The sequence below is a fragment of the Canis lupus genome, chromosome 29 (assembly GCF_011100685.1).
Source record: "Canis lupus familiaris isolate Mischka breed German Shepherd chromosome 29, alternate assembly UU_Cfam_GSD_1.0, whole genome shotgun sequence".
NCBI lineage: Eukaryota > Metazoa > Chordata > Mammalia > Carnivora > Canidae > Canis > Canis lupus.
This window is the reverse complement of record NC_049250.1, coordinates 16,623,608-16,640,908: the sequence shown is the minus strand read 5'-3', so window position 1 is coordinate 16,640,908 and position 17,301 is coordinate 16,623,608. Positions and strand designations below refer to the sequence as shown.

The window sequence follows — 17,301 nt, the reverse complement described above, 5'->3', positions numbered from 1 at the left end:
AGTTTGAGAAAAATAAGTTTCTAATTCATTGAAAGTTTAGTGATAACTAATACAAATAAAGTATTGTGGAAGTTCTATGTTAGAAGTTACATATGGTGATTCTGCATCAGATAGTGATTTAGGTAGGCCATAATGGAAAATAGAACAATTTCATTATTTGTATTTATTAGATTTTTAGGTTTTTAAAAATATCTTCTCCTATTTCTTTCCACCACTGCACACTAAATTTATATGCAACTTCAAAATTCTTATTACAGATGCTTTAGAAAAACAAAGTATTAAAAAACACATGAGTGATTCCTACTGTTTTTCTAAGACAAGTAATAGAAGAAGCCTCTGTTTTCATATCTTTTTACACAGAGATTGGCCTGGGGTGGTGGTAGAAGTAAGAGAGGTATGAATATTGAAAAACTTACTTTAGTCTTTTCTTTGTATTTCATATGGACCAACTCCTTCCTCTGAAAGATAAGAACACTATTACTTTATCTTCTTCAGGAGATAGAGCAGTCCTTCTAATAGCAGATTAAAAAATAATTTGTTGGATATTGTAGATAACAGAATGATTGGCTGATAAATATATGCCAAGTAATTCTCATATTTCATCCAGGAGAAAATAAGTCTTTCCTAAGAGTTATGACTTTTTATTAGAAGATTCTGAGAACAAAGATATAATTAGAAATTATTATATGAGTGAATTTTCAAAGTTAACAGAGATACTTCATGAGTTTTTAATGCTGATATTTTGTCAAGAGTTTTTATGCTTTGCCTCAGACTTTAAAAATTTATATAGTGCTATATATATAACTAATGTTTTCATTACTTTTTAGATCCCAGGCTATCAGTATGTTTCACCTGAAGGCAATTGTGTAGAACAAATTCAGAGTTCTTCTGCATTTATTCAGGTAGCTTTTTATTTATAGCAAAACAAACAAACAAACAAAAACAATGAAAACACTTTCAAACATACATTTGAAAGTCTAATAGTGCCTATTTCCTCATTCATAAAACTAGGACAAAATACTACCTGTTCTATTTACTTTGAATATTGTAACTGAAGGAGAAAGTTTATAAATGGGTTTGAGAAATATAAACTGTACAGATGTAAGGTGGTTGACAACACCAGCAGTGTGGTCCTTACATTTTTCCAACTTAAACCATTCAGGTTGACAATGGACTCATTTTTGTTAAATTGGATAGAATGTGCATATATATGATTTAATAAAACAGACTCCAGACATAGATTTCTAAATTGATATAGATGATACAATATAAGTTTTTTAATGTATGTATGTATTTATTTATTTATTAGTTTTTTAATGTATTTAAATTTCCCAATTCTAGGGGTAACTAACTGGCTGGCTCAGTTGATAAAGCATGTAACTCTCAATCTCCATCCAGGACATGAGTTTGAACCCCATGTTGGAGATAGATATTATTTTAAAAAATAAAATAATAAAATGAATTTCCCAAATCTTCTCTGTTAAATTGAAAATATTTAGATACCGGGGGATTGTGATATTGAGCATTTGGGATTTAGTTGTATTAAGCTTTCTTGGAGAAAATAGATTTTATGTTGCATAGAAGATAAAAATTAAGAATAATAATAATAATAAAACATTTATTTAAGTGGCCTTTCTCTTTTATTTAACTTGTTTTAGCCACCCTTCATTGATGAAGATCCTGATAAGGAAAAAAAAATAAAGGAACTTGAGTTACTTCTTATGTCAGCTGAGAATGAAGTTAGAAGAAAGCGAGTTTCATCGGTAGGAAATAAGCTTAAGTGTTTAGATTTTGTTAGAATCCTTCATGTGCTTTTATAGTTTTCATCAGCATTGACTTTCATTTACTAACACATGGAAAGCATATTCAGTATGACTCCAGATTTTAATACAGACTAAAATAGATTTTCTAATTTGCAATGTTGAGGTTGCCTGATTTTGATATACAACTCTTTGAACATATTTTACAATGTTGTATATTAAGATGTTTTTTAGTTGTAAATGTCAAGCAGACCTAAGGTATGATCTTCAATATATATGTGTGTGTGTGTATATATATACATATTTGTGAAAATGATATGTGATTTAGATTAGGCTTTGCTTTTATTTTATTATGATTTCTGGCTTTGCTTTCATTTTAGGCCTTCCTTGTAATGATATCTTTAATAGAAAAAAATGTTTGAAAAATAAAGAATTCAATAAATTATAGAGATTTATGTGCTTCAGAATTACTTTTATTCTGTCCTTGAACGTGTTTTCCTATTTACTATATTAAGAATATGAATTCGGTAAATTGGAAAAAAACAATAACTTAAAAAATATAGGGAAAGGGAACATTGAGATTTTATGTTCTTTAAAGAAATTTTTATATGAATGTTGGGTCTTGGTTACCACATGTGAAAACTATTGTCTGGGATATGCTTGATGGGAACAATTAGGAGTATTAAATTAGGACACATAGTAATCATTCTAGCTAAATTAGGCTATATTAGATGGATTAAGAGAAAAAAGATTTATACTTAAATGACTATTTTAAAAGTTTACTGTCTTGAGATTTTTTACATTTAGGAAGGGGCTACTCTTGGCCTGGGGCTTAATGAGGGGACTGTCCACTCAGGGTGATTGGGAGCTAATACAAAATTACTAAATAGAATAACGAGTTTTTGAAATAGTATTATGAGGCAACTGCTGATGTCTTTATATCATTTAAAAAAGCATTAGTAAAAACAACATTGTTAACTATAATAGACAAGATACATGCCATAGGAAGCATAGTTTTTGTATTAAAACTGCAAAAACCATGGTCAAATAGGAAGACCTAAAGTATACCTATTTTAAAATTAATTTTGGTTTTATTAAGAAATAGTTATTTTTAGAGAGTCCACATTGTTAGGTAATTGTATCATGTTTAAACCATTTTTTATTTTTTTATAGTAGTCTATCATTTTTTTTTTTTTTTTTTTTTTTTTTATGATAGGCACACAGTGAGAGAGAGAGAGGCAGAGACACAGGCAGAGGGAGAAGCAGGCTCCATGCACCGGGAGCCCGATGTGGGATTCGATCCCGGGTCTCCAGGATCGCGCCCTGGGCCAAAGGCAGGCGCCAAACCGCTGCGCCACCCAGGGATCCCTATCATTTTTAATTTAACGGCAAGAAGTAACTAGCTACAAGAAATGGCATTTTACATTAAGATGAAGACAGCTTTTTTTTTTTAGAACTTATTTATCTAAAATCCACTTTCATAAATATCTGGTTGGAGATTTTAGATTCTGGAGGGAAGTTGCTGCACCCAGTGGAATAGAGTCCATACACATATAAAGTATTCTTTTTTTTTTAAAGTATTCTTAAAAATTATTTGATAATTGTCATTTTATTAAGTATCCATTATGTTCAACCATTATAGATATGTTTTATGTATTCTTAGTAATCCTTATATTAACTGTGAAGTAGGTGGTTTGTTGTTAGGAATTTATATTCAGGTGTGTCTGAATGTACCTCTGGTTTTTCCACTGGGCCTACTCACCTTTTTGAATCTTTTTACCACTTTCAAATTTAATTGACGTGCAATAGTTTGGAACCTATCTCCAGGAAATGATTGCAAATTCCATAGTTGGCTATGCTAATAAAGGAAGGGTGCTTTAATTTTTTTATTTTGGAGGAACTTTAAAACAGGTGGAACTTATTTTGCAACAGTCGGAAATTTTTTTCACCTTAACTTGAAACCGAATGTTTTGTTACTGTGAATATCTAACACATTCTAGTAGTTTTTAGTTTTAAAAATATAGGTACCATTTATTGAGCACTTCCTATGGATAGGACAATGTGCTTTCTAAAATATGGTAGCTATTAGCTCCATTTAATTTAATTTTATTTTTTTTCCCCATTTAATTTTAAATGAAATTTAAAAATTCAGTTTCTCAGTTGCACTAGTCACATTTTAGTTGTTTATATGGCATGTGGCTCTCATATTGAGGAGATTCAGACATAAGAATATTTTCATCACCTCTGAGAAGTCTGTTCGAGAGAGCTATATGCTTTATGTTTAAGGTACCACGTATGATTTCCATCTATTGTGAAATGATCACCACGATAAGTTTAGTTAACATCTATCATCTGATATAGGTACAAAACAGAAAAGGAAAAGAAAAAAAGGGGAAAAAATTCTTTTTCTTGTGATGAGAACTCTTAGGATCCACTATTAAAAACTTTCAAATTACATATAGTTTCTTAACCAGGACTCCTCAAGGTCTTTTTTTCTTATTTTTTTATTATGAGATATTAGGAAGCTCAGCTCAAAAGATAAGTCCATTGCCCACTGTACTTCTTCAGAGAGATAAAAATGACACAATCCCTGACTTCAAAGGGTTTACTCTGCAATGAGGACACAAGAAATAGGATGTAGTATGTTAAAATAAGTCACAAAGTTTTGTGGGGGCACATAAGAGAGGTGTCTGAGGTATAGGTAGTCAGAGAAGGGTTCCTCAAAGAACTCTATTTTAGCCTAGTCTTGAAAGGCAATGTTTATTTTGTAGCAAAGTGGATGAACTACGGCATCATTGTAGGTGGAATAGGTAAAAGTGGATGATCAATTGGAGGACTTTCCAATATTTGAAGTGTATCTTAAATGAAGAATAAAAATTTTCCCTGACCTATATTGGAGAACATTCTAGATAAAAGGAGCCAGTAGTATGTGCAAAGGCACTCTAGGGTAAAAGACTAACTCGTGGGAATTACAACTATAGTTGGATATTCGGTATTCCCTGTAAGGAGGGTGTATGAGTGAAAGTGTTGGGATATGAGGTGTAAAAGGTAGAGAGAGACCAGATTCTGGGAGTTTGAACTCTATATTGTGTACATATGCTAGTTTGCTAGTTTTATTTCACCATGACTTTTGAGGGAAGACAGTATATTTGCTACTATATTTTTTGTGAAATGTATGTTATCCTAGAAAAAACTCTTAGTTAAAATCCAAATTTATGCTTAGGTTGAGAATGACAAATAATATTCACATTTCTTTTGTACTTTTAGCAACCTGGAAGCTTTTCTAGCTGGTCTGGTAGTTTCCTCATGGATGATAGCATGTCTAATACTCTAAATAGCCTCGAGGAGCACACTAGTGAGTTTTACAGTATGGATGAAAATCAAACTCTGTCTGCTCAGCAGAATTCACCCACAAAGTTCCTGGCCGTAGAGGCAAATGCTGTGCTGTCCTCTCTACAGACCATCCCAGAATTTGCAGAGACTCTAGAACTTATTGAATCTGTAAGTTTGAAATTGTGAGATTACCAAAAGCTCAATTTTAGTAGCATGATTTCATGTTCAGAAACTTAGTTTAAGGGACACTGACCAGTTTTGTTTTAAGCATTCTTTTGTATGTCATGCTTAGTTTTATTTTGATTTTTTGCAGTGGCTTTTGGCAAAAACAAATAAAAAATTTATATCTTTATCTTACTATGTACTTGACCTAAAATTTTTAGAAATTAAAATTTAAGAATTTGTTTTTTACTGTACAAATTGTATATTAGAGAGAGTTGGAAACTAGAGGAAACTGTAAAGAAGAAAAATCCTCCATAAGCCTAGAGTTAATTTGAAGTATTTTCTTTCAGGCTGTGTTCTATACATATAAAACATATGTACATGCATATATATATATTTACTGAAATATACACCTATGTATTATGTTTATAGATTTTTTTCTACATTATATCATGAGCATGTCTTTGTTTTCTTAACTGTTTTTTGAACTTCAATTTTAATGGCATCATACTCTTTCATATGAATGTAACAAAATTTATTTACTCAGTATACGGTTATTGAGCATTTAGGTGGTATCCAGTTTTTCAGTATTACAAATTATAGAATATATTATGTAAACCTTTGTGTAAAATCATGATTTCCATAGATTAGATTAAATTTCTGGATCAAAATGTATGACCATTTTTGAAGATGTTCCATACACATTACCAAATTATATGGAATTTGATAGTTTTTCTGATGTGGAATATAGTGTGAAGTTTATGAAGAATTGTACTCTTTGATAATAACTTAAAATAATTTGTTCTTTTTATTTAAAATACTTTGACAGTAAGCTTCCGCTGCTGAATTAGACGAAATATTGTAGGATGTTCCAAATTGGAGTTGTAGTAAAACCGTAATCTCTTCCTCTCAAATGGTCTTTCTTAAAAGAAAAAAGAGAGAGATGAATAAGAAAAGCCTATTTCTCATAATAAAAATGAGTAGTTAACTTTGTGGAAGTCATCTTTCTATGGTCAATATCATATTTAACTAGTTACATAGTTTAAAGGATTAACTTAGGTAAAGCTTTATTTTATTGCAGGATCCTGTAGCATGGAGTGATGTTACCAGTTTTGATCTTTCTGATGCTGCTGCTTCTCCTGTCAAGTCCACCCCAGTCAAACTTATGAGAATTCAACACAATGAAGGAGCCATGGAATGTCAATTTAATGTCAGTCTTGTACTTGAAGGGAAAAAAAACAGTTGTAACAGTGCAGACAATGAGGCTGTTCCTGTAACATCCCCGAATGTGGCCAAGTTTAGCACTCCACCAACCATCCTCAGAAAGAAGAGAAGAATGAGAGTGGGTCAGTCCCCTGGCAGCGAACATAGCGATGGCTCCTTTAATGACGGTGGTAATACAGCACTAAAACACACACCAGTGAAAACACTACCATTTTCTCCTTCACAGGTAGAGTTTTGTTTTTGCTTATGTTCCCAAATGTTGGTGAGCTCAATTACATTAGATCCTTAATATCCTTACTAGCAGTTTGTTCCTTTGATAACACATAAAAATGGATAAAGTATTTAAATGTATACATGAGAGTGCTAAGCTCCGGTAGATCAGAAGCTGTCTCATAAAGTGTAGTAGTTGTGTTATTGTATCTTAAAATTTTTAGAGTTAAAAGGGATGTTTTAGATAAATAGTTGTGTATCTTTATAGGATTCATCAGGAAATAGGTCCAGAAAGGTAAAATGGCTTGCCCACAGTTACCTAATGGCAGAGTTGAGACTGAGATCCAGCTTCCTGATTAACTGTTCAACAGATACTGAGTATACATCCATAGACAACTACTCATTGTAAGAATTTCATGTGTGTGAAGGTTTTTTTTAGGGATGTCAGGAACTACCCACTTTCTCCTGGAGTTATGTCCCTGGGCAACAGATGTTTATAAGAGATACAAAGCAAACTGTAGCTCTTATTTTATAGTACTATCTTTCTTAACAAATACTGTGTTCCAGGCTGTATGCTAAACACTTTTCTTATAGCATATTAGTTAATTCTCTTCCAAAAACCCTTAGGAGTTGGAACAAATTCAGAAGTTAAGCAGTTTGCCCACGATCAGTTAATAAGAGAAAGGAATTGATGTTTGCTCAAAGTGTCTTGGTAGATTAAAAAGTTTTATGGAAAAAGAAGGACATTTAATGGTCAAATAAACTTGAAAGATCCTGGGATAGTGTTGGAGATGTATTTTGATGCTGGGATAGTCAGAGAATCTGGCTGTACATAAGCACTGTGTTCTCTGAAAATTATTCCCCCTGTGCTTCAGGGGATGACATTTACACAGACTACAGTTTGAATCGTTGTGTTTCCCAATACCACCCTAGCTGTCAGAGTTACCAAGATCCTGAGGAAGGTGAAACTGGGTTGGGCACACTAGCAATTTTCTATTTTTATAGAGTTTTGAACATTAGCAATTTTTGTTGAATTATAAATCCTAAGGTGGAAAGTGGCTGAGAAGGTTGAGTCATGGTAATAAAGACCTTGTATCCCATAGTAAAGAGCTTGAATTGATGGGCACTACTACAGGGTTTTGAAAGGATTGGACTGGTAATCTTAGGGTTAAGTATATTTGCAAATATTAGGAGCTGGAAGTGATAGAGCATTACAGTTAAGTAGCCTTAAAGTAATTTCCATTTCTTCCTACCACTGCTTCTATTCTCTTGGCTACAAAAATCATTCAATATTTCATGATTATATGTAAGTTAAGATTCAGTGAGTAAAATTGGATTTTATGTCCAGTGTTATTTGAAAAATGGATTCTTGATACCTATTCTGGCTGTTCCAAGGTTCTGAGCTGTATTCTAGGTAGGCAGATTTGTTAGACAGCTGTATTATCAACAAAGCATTATTATTTTCAGAATTCAAAGATTTCTTATAGAGAAGGACACTTAAATTGCTTATTAATAAAATAATAAAACTTTTTTCCAGTTATATTGTTGTATGAAACTGTTATAATAGCAGCTATTTATGGTTTCTGTAGATTTCTATTTGATATATTTGTTGTAAATTTATCAATTGTTATAAAATTGTTTTACTGTGTTCTGTAACTTTTGAATATTTGTTAAACAACTATTTCTTGAATACCTATTATGTGGTAAACACTTAGAAGAGCTGGGGAGAGAGTGATGAACAAAATAAAAATTCCTGCCCTCATGGAGCTTAATTTTCATGGAGTGGAATGTAAATGAAATATTATTGGTAATTCTTTTCTAAAAGGAATAGAGAAATATCTTATATTTGAAAATATCCTTGAAAATCCTATCAGTTTAATATTTGTGTAAGGATTTTAACATTCTAGAAATTGTCTCTATAAACTCTCTCATTTTTTAGTTTTTCAACACATGCCCTGGAAATGAACAAATTAATATAGAAAATCCTTCATTTACATCAACCCCTATTTGTGGGCAGAAAGTTCTCATTACAACTCCTCTTCACAAGGAAACTACTCCCAAAGATCAAAAGGAAAATGTAGGGTACGTATTAAATAATTGTGTTAGCACAATTTTAAGAATAAATTAATGGGGTGCCTGGCTGGCTCAGTCAATGGAACATGCAACTTTTAATCTTGGGGTCATCACTATAAGCCCCACGTTGGGCATAGAATTTACTTAAAAAAATCATCTTGTTTAAAAAAATAGTTTTTTGTCTGTTTATACGTATATCCTAATCTCTATTCATATAGGACTTAGAATTGAAAAAAATTATAAAAAAAAAAGAAAAAGAAATTATAACCTCATGTTTCATTCCCACTGACTGAAAATCAGCTAAATGTAATGAAAAACTTTGATATGAAGCGAAATAACATTTTTAGTACTTTTTTCTACATTTGTCTTTTTCCATTTTAAGGTGATTGATTGGAGTAAGAATTAGTTTAGGCAACATACTTTAAAATAGTCCTGGAATGTTTAAATAAAGCATGTGTATATGCAAGAAAAATTTAGTGTATACTTTTGTCATGAGTGTGCCTTCCTTAACGCTTATATAATCAAATTTTGACTATAATACACATATCTAAATGATTGGCTAGGTTTAGAACACCTACTATTAGAAGATCTATATTGGGTACCACACCAAGAACTCCTACTCCTTTTAAGAATGCGCTTGCTGCTCAGGAGAAAAAATATGGACCTCTTAAAATTGTGGTATGTATGCTCTTTTTATTTTTAAGAAATATCTTGATTTTAATAAAAGTGTTTTTTATTTTTATCCTTTTTTTCACATTTTAAAAAAGATGTTCACTGAAATTGATAAAATTTTATTTCTTGATTTATAAATTTGAATTTGCTGTGTTAATCCTTTTCCTTGACTTGTAAATAAACCTTTGCTTGGCTTGTTTTGAATTCATGCCTTTTTTAATATTATGTCATCTAGAGAAAGCAAATCAAGTGTCAGTTGAACCCTTTTCTTAATACTAGAACCCACCTTTTAGTAGTTTCTGTGGTAGTTACCTGCAGTAGAATAAAGTAATTTTAATATTTTGATATACATAAGCACTTTCCTAATAATACTTAATGAGTCTGAATGATCAAGATACCTCTTTAAGGTTCAGTTCACTCTTCAATCAGTGGAGATCATAAAACACATCCCAGCGGGTTATTTCTGGAGATTAAAAAAAGATAGTAGAAATAAAGGGATTGGTGCTAAGTTTCAAGTAGTATGTACTTAGTTGCTGCTCTTGTTATTTTAATAATCGTGATAGCAATAGTAGTTCGTAAATGGAGGTGGGAAGTGTTATGTGTTTTTGCATATATAGTTAACTTTGAAGTATGTTAGATGAGCTATGGACATTCTAATTCCAGGCAGATACAGATTTCTGACAAGTTAGGTTTGTTAGAAATAAAATATTTTAAAAAATATATTGGTCTAAACTCTAGGGGAGTTTAATTATGTTCCTCTATTTTTAGTCATATTTTGGGTAGATTCATTAATTCTAGTTTGCTTGATTTAATTAGTTTTCTACCAAAAGGAATGTCACACCCTCAAATCTTCTGCTCTTTCCTCTCTTTCTAAAATATTGGTTTAGAGGGTGCATAGTAGGATTGATGAAATCTTTTTGTCCCCTAGCTCTATAGTCTGCTGTGAACAATTTTATTCTTTTTAGTTCTCTAGACTTTTATTTGCGCATACACACATAACAAAAGTGAGATCACACTTTATGTACTATCTTATAACCTTTTAAAAATTTTTTAAGAATAAATATGTATATTTGTATCCCATAATTTTTGATGTTTGATATTCCATTGTATGGAGTTACCTAATTGATTTGACTAATCTTTCCAGTGTTTTGCTTTTCATTTTAAAATGCATCATTCAACAAGTATTGATTGAGTGCCTACTAGGTGCCAGACACTGGGCTAGGCTTTGAGGATGTAATGTTGAACATGTCAGGTATGTTGTCTGCCTTCATAGGAGTGTGTAGCCTAATTGGGAGCTAGGCAAACAATGATTTGAAGGCATTTAAGAATTCTACAGTGCCTCAGGGTCATTTGTTCAACATATAAATTGAATACAAATTGTTATTTTAATACTAGTGTGTGGGAAATTAGGTTTTAAATTAAGTCCCTATCAGTTTGTTTTCATTTGGGAAGAATTTATCCATTGCCCAAACAGATCATTTTCATCAGCAATTTAAGATAAAAAGAAAGGAATGATTTAGTAATTACAATTTCTAAAATATCCATATGCTCATATATCTGTTTGCAGCAAGCTGACTTTTCATTCCTCCTGTTCGATCTCCAGTTATTATTTACTGAGTACCTACTATATGCTAACCATTTACTTTTCTAATGTATCTTACTTTGAGTCACATGCACTTCTTAGAAACGGCTCTGAAATTTTAATCTGGTATGCCTTAAATATCTATTGCTTTCTTAGTAACTATTGATTTTTCTAATGTTTGCTGAAAATCACTCAAAGACTAAAAACTCTGAAAGTCCTTTAAATAAAAATCTAAATTTGGGTAGTATTAAACCTGAGAAGTATTACATACAGTAGTTCTTTTCTTTGTCACATTAGGACATTTGGTAGTGAAAGAATTCATCTGTGTCTTAGGCACTTCTCCAGGACGTTTGTATTCTTATGAGGGAAAAACAAATCATAGATTTTTTTTAAGAGTACCTAATCAATATTCTTTGTGAAATATAATCCTTAAAACAAAAGCTTCTGGGGCATTACATAAAAATACTGACATAATTTCTGCATGTGTCAGGCTGTAGATGAGAGCACTAAAAATTCTGTTTCCATTCTTAAAGTTTTTGTAAATGCTGTGTAATCTCATTTATAAATGAATGTTATTCTCTCTAGCTTTGTTGACTGGGAATATAAGCTGCTGGTTATTCTGTGCTGTCAATTTGTTCTTTATTTAGTGGCACTGTGATTGTTTATTTTAAAGCAGATCTTAGCTATGGTAGGGGTTGTTTGATATAATTAAAAACATTTTTTCCAGGGGCGCTTGAGTGGCTCAGTCGGTTGAGCATCTGACTCTTGATTTTAGCTCAGGTCATGATTTCAGGATTGAGAGGCAAGTGGGGCTCTGCACTGGGTGTGGAGCCTGCTTAAGGTTCTCTCCCCCCGGCCCAGGCTCCCATGCATGCTCTCTCTTTCTAAAACAAATTGTTCTTTCTGACTTACACAGTTGACTTAGCTATTTGATAGGAAGCTAGGTAAATAATATTTTGATACTATTTCAGTATTTAGCCCACACTCAAGTTTCTTTCATATAGACACACATACACACCACTTCTTGAAAACTGTCTCATCTCTAAGCTTGAGACTAGGTGTACAGAGATATACACAAAGATGAAAAAGACGTGCTTACTGCTCTTAAGTAGCTCACACATCTAGTGGTAAGAGAAACATGTTAACTAGTAACTACATACCATATAATAAGTACAGTAAAAGAATAAGGAGAACTAGTATAGTCCCAATTTGTTATGTATTTATTATTTTTTCTATTTTTATATAAAAATATTTGGGAAATAATCTCTTATCTGTTTAATTCTGAGGCTCCTGATTGAAGCAGGAGCTACAGCAGTTTCCCCTGAAGGAGAAAGCCTAGAGTGAACAAAGTGCACACTTCATTCAGTGTTTGTAATGCTCAGTATTATTTTTGCCATAAAACTGATTAGTTAATTCATTCAACTTTAAGTATCTATAGGGACTCAGAAAAAATTATACCAATAATAAAAAAGTATAAAAGATGAGTTTCTATATATGGGGGGGAAGGGAATTGATATAAAAGACTCTTTAACCCTTTTAAAAACAATTTAGTCACAGCCACTTGCCTTCTTGGAAGAAGATATTCGGGAAGTTTTAAAAGAAGAAACTGGAACAGATATATTCCTCAAAGAGGAAGATGAACCTGCTTACAAAAGCTGCAAGCAGGAGGTAGTCTTTTAGTATTATTGTTAATAAAAGTCTTTATTTTAAAAATAAAAGTGACTTTACCATAATGCTTCTATTGTAACTTATTCATTCTAGCATACAGCTTCTGTAAAGAAAGTCAGGAAATCACTAGTCTTAGATAATTGGGAAAAAGAAGAACCAGGTACTCAACTATTGACTGAAGACATTTCAGACATGCAGGTTTGTGAAGAATTACTGTTGTTGTTAATGTGATTGCTATTGTTGTTGTTAACGTGATTGCTTTAAGTCCTACTGGTTCTTGTTTCTTACCCATTGTGTTATGAATCTCATTAGAGATTCATAGTTACCTTTAGCATTTATTATTTTGCTTACTTCAGAAAGAAACTATTGACTATAGAGAATATTTTATTTATTTCTTCATTTTTATATTCGTTTTGTTTTGAGAGGAGTTTACTCTTTTATGTATGATATCAAAAAATGGTAGTTCTCAAAACTTTAAATTTCAGTATTTATCTTTGGTTAATTTCTGATTTAATTTTACTACATTACTAGAAATTTCGTTGGAGCCAAAAGCTTTCTTGGAGTGAAATGACAGGGCTTCCACTACCACTTACTCAGTAGTCTCTCTATTTGTCTCCATTTTTGAATTAGTTATTTTCCTCTTCTTTTTTCTCTCTTAGTCAGAAAATATATTTACAACATCTTTATTAATGATACCATTATTGGAAATACATGACAATAGGTGCAACTTGACTCCTGAAAAACAAGATATAAATTTAACCAACAAAACATGTACACTTAATAAAAAGAAACCAAACCCTAACACTTCTAAAGTCACATTGGAAAAGAACCTTCAGGTATGAATTTGTAAGTTTCTTTCAGTGATTTTTGTTGTTGTTATCACTTTGTTCAGTTATCACTTTGGACTTACTGATCACAAGTTATACTTTTTCTTTTTAGATTCAAAATCGACTATAACAGTAACTAAACATTCACCATTATTTTGTCACTCAAACTAGATTTGGGTTTTGAGATACTGATTCATCAGGGCACATATGAACTAAACAATTGAAGTTGTGGCCAGTCTCATCTGGTGATTTCTTAAGCACAATTTCATTTTTAAATTAAAGTTATCTAAGTCTCCTTCTGGCCTCTCTTCTTCTGTAACAAATATGTGTAGCCCTAATTGCTATCTTGAAAGGGTAAGTGGTTGGAAGCAGTTTCAGCTTGATTTTGTTGGTATAATTGTTTCCAGTGAACTTTTTGGCTCAGAAGTTGTAAAACAAAATTCTTTTTTCCATTGCTCTGCAGCCATTATGTTGCTGTAAATGAAGCCTGGAAAATTTTTTACTACGTTATCTTAAGAATTCAACCCAGTTAGTTTGAGAGTTCATTGAGGATGAAGTTCTCTTCTTTAGACCACAGCAACAGCAGCACTAGCATTCCTGACGTTTAAGCAGTTCTTGAAAACATCTTTGGCAATTGGATGTGGCCACTCATCTCTGTCTTTAGCTGCTGCCCTTCAAAGAGCCATGTAGCACGTTCTCTTAATCCATATTAAATGGTTTGATTTCCCAGTGTTTAACACAGAACTTTTCAGGAAAATAGATTACATAGCAGATCATACCTAAAAAAGATTCTTTAAATCTTTTGCAAAATTTTGAAGAATAAAGACTGACATTTCTTTCCATGCTAAGACTGAATTGAGGGGGTTGTGGTTAGAAAACTTATAAACTGCCTCTACAAATCTACGAACAAAGTAGCTAAAAAAAAATGGATTTTAAAAAATTGATCATAAATATTTAAGTATTTTTAAAATATTGTTTAATAAAGAGAATCACAATGCCATTATCCAAACATGTTTATAGTGATTATTTATCATTATCTAGTTGGTTGAAATAATTGACTTTTAAAAGTGTCATTAATTATAAAGTGGAATGTATAGTTATTTTAGTAATTTTCATATCACTATTAATATTTCTTTCATAGTCAAATTGTGAATGGGAAACAGTGGTTTATGGAAAGACAGAAGACCAACTTATCATGACAGAACAAGCAAGAAGATATTTGAGTACTTACACAGCTACCAGCAGCACTTCAAGAGCTCTCATACTGTAAACGTTATTAAAATCGATGAAATTCCCTACTTTGTTACTGTATCCTATACTAAATTAGGTTGCAATGAAATTTTTGTCAATTAATTGTTTTTAAAGTTTTAATACAGCCCTAAAATGGTTTGCATCTTTTTTCATATTGGGGAAGCAGGAAGCCCAGCCACTTAAGTAAGGGGTAGGTAATTTCATGGTTAATTTTTTAAGAGATGAGATTTAAAAAATTGTTTTTAAAGAACAAGATCAGAAAACCATATTAGAATGTTATGGATATCCTAAAGGTAAATTCTCACATATTTTCTTTAGAAGATGTATGTTGCTACTCTCTTGATGCTGCAGTTTTGTTACAGATAGGTTTATGAGTATGTATGATTTTTTAAATTAGTCTATGTATGGGAAGCACACATGGTTTTATGAAGTACTTTTGCCTACGTGCTGATTTACTTAAGCTACCATTTACAAAGAAATACAGTGGAAAGAAATTAAAAGAAGGAGAGAAAGTTGCACTACTAATTTTTGGTATTTTCAAAAACAATAAAATTAACTACAGTGTTAAATGTATTTATTTGAGCATAGTACTAAAAACAAAAAGCATTGAAAAAGGTTTTTTCCCTTATTAGTAAAGAGTCAGTATTTTCTTCATAAGTCTCAGAAGAGCTGAGAGTTTTGTTGAATGTATTGTACAGTATGTAGGAGCAAGACTTTGTAAATTGGAGAGAAGTCTTTTTATAATTTATTTTCATTTTTAAAGCTTAAATGTAGATATTTATACCTATACAGGGTGTCTAGAAGCCAGTGTTGTTTCCTGTTATTTACAGCTAACATAAAGAACAATTTTGATGTTTAAGTATGAAATATGAAACAGTAAGTTATAGCTGCAAAGAATACAGTCTCTATACTGTATGTCACATCTACCTAAATATTGCACTATGCCCTTTAAATCATGTTGGTTATAAAATAGTTCTAAAAATGTACTAAATAATAATTTAATATTTTCTTTTTAAATTATATGGGGGGGTCATATAAATTAATCTGGTGATTTGTATATGTGTTTGAAATTTTTGCATTTTGTTTAAACAAATAATATGGTACTTTGGTCCCTAAAAACAGTCTGCACTTAGAAGTTTATTGTATTTACTCAGTGTTTCAGAGGTAGAGAACATTATCTTTTATTTATAAAAATATTTTGTCCTTTTATAAATGTTTTGTGTTTCTCTACAGGTTACAACAGTTGCTTCAGTTGCCTGTTTTAGGTGTTTGCACTTATTTCTTTTTGAAAGAATGTCTTTATTTGCTTTTGTGTAGAGATTTTATGTACTTTTTTTTTGAGACATATAATGGTGTGCTGTCAACTTAAACACTGACAGGCAAATAGAATTGTACACTGTAGTTGTAATTATTTATAATTGACACACTCTCTCCCTCTCCACTCCTGAAGTATGCTGCTATAGAAAATAGCAGAATCGGCTTGCTGCTATGAGAGAAGGAAAGAGCCACCACCACTTGCACTGTGTGAAAAGGTAAAAAGCAAATGATGGCAAGTTCTCAAGTTAACTTAATGGAATCAACCATTACCAGGCAAATTCTTGCAAATGCCAAAATACTATGCCTTAAAACAAAGACAGCTTAAGATTTTCTGATGTTTTTATGTTAATAGAAATGGTAATACTAAATATTTTAATGCCTAGCTCTTGAACAGTAGACATAAAAGGGTTTTAAGCTATTTAAATCCACTTGCTCATTTTTGCATATTATATGTAGTGAGAAGTGAAGAAAATGTGTGGTACTAAGATTATGCCTTGTTGATAACAAATGGATGAACCAATTTGAATCTTCTTAGTGTGTTTGTTAAGTCTGTTGATTGCTTCCCAATTAGTGAACTTCTCACAGAAATAACACTTTATAAAACCAATGATTGTAGCAAAATCATACTGGATCATTTCAATTTCAGTTACTTTGAACTAATAGCACATAATGGTTTTTGTTTGTTTGTTTGTTTGTTTGTTTTAATGTAGCCCATAGCCCTTAGCTGGTTTGGATGTACATAGTTTCCAGTCACCAAAGTATATCTTGGAAGAGCTATATTTTTTTAAAGCATGATTTTTCTTGAGCATTAAATTATCCCAAGTGTAATATATTGCAGATAAGCCTGGGCTTATTGGACATAGTACATATTTGGGTTGGTATTGGTTGAATCCTTTAGTTAACTGCTTTGTTGCTTTTTGCAAGAAGATTTTTAATCTTAAACATGTCAGGCATCTTAAGTCACCTTTACACTGTTGTGTTCATTTGAATTTCTTTCAGTATGTTACAAAAATGCCAGACATACATGTAGCAGCCATACTTGCATGGAAACTGACTACACATATATAATACTGCATTTTGTTGTAAGGTTTTCACATTAATACAGCAATTACCCTGACTAAATTGAGTTTTTTGATGTATGGGAAAACTTTCCATTGTAAGAGAATCTTGCATACAATGTTGACTATTAACATCCATAATAAAGCATCTGTGTACAAGCTGA

General features: G+C 31.7%; 1 protein-coding gene across 2 annotated transcripts in view; it reads left to right on the top strand.

Annotated features, from left to right (window-relative positions):
• The window catches only part of MYBL1 (MYB proto-oncogene like 1), a 37,120-nt gene extending 19,819 nt beyond the window's left edge, over positions 1 to 17,301 (top strand). Inside the window, exons 7-16 of one of the 2 annotated variants that reach the window (XM_038579428.1) lie at positions 828 to 902; positions 1,659 to 1,763; positions 5,028 to 5,261; positions 6,337 to 6,705; positions 8,629 to 8,771; positions 9,326 to 9,440; positions 12,568 to 12,684; positions 12,778 to 12,882; positions 13,344 to 13,520; positions 14,653 to 17,301. In XM_038579428.1, the coding sequence (XP_038435356.1) occupies positions 828 to 902; positions 1,659 to 1,763; positions 5,028 to 5,261; positions 6,337 to 6,705; positions 8,629 to 8,771; positions 9,326 to 9,440; positions 12,568 to 12,684; positions 12,778 to 12,882; positions 13,344 to 13,520; positions 14,653 to 14,781 (1,569 nt within the window). In that variant the 3' untranslated portion in view covers positions 14,782 to 17,301. The remainder of the gene's footprint in view (positions 1 to 827; positions 903 to 1,658; positions 1,764 to 5,027; positions 5,262 to 6,336; positions 6,706 to 8,628; positions 8,772 to 9,325; positions 9,441 to 12,567; positions 12,685 to 12,777; positions 12,883 to 13,343; positions 13,521 to 14,652) is intronic. The other variant, XM_038579429.1, reaches the window with a different exon arrangement.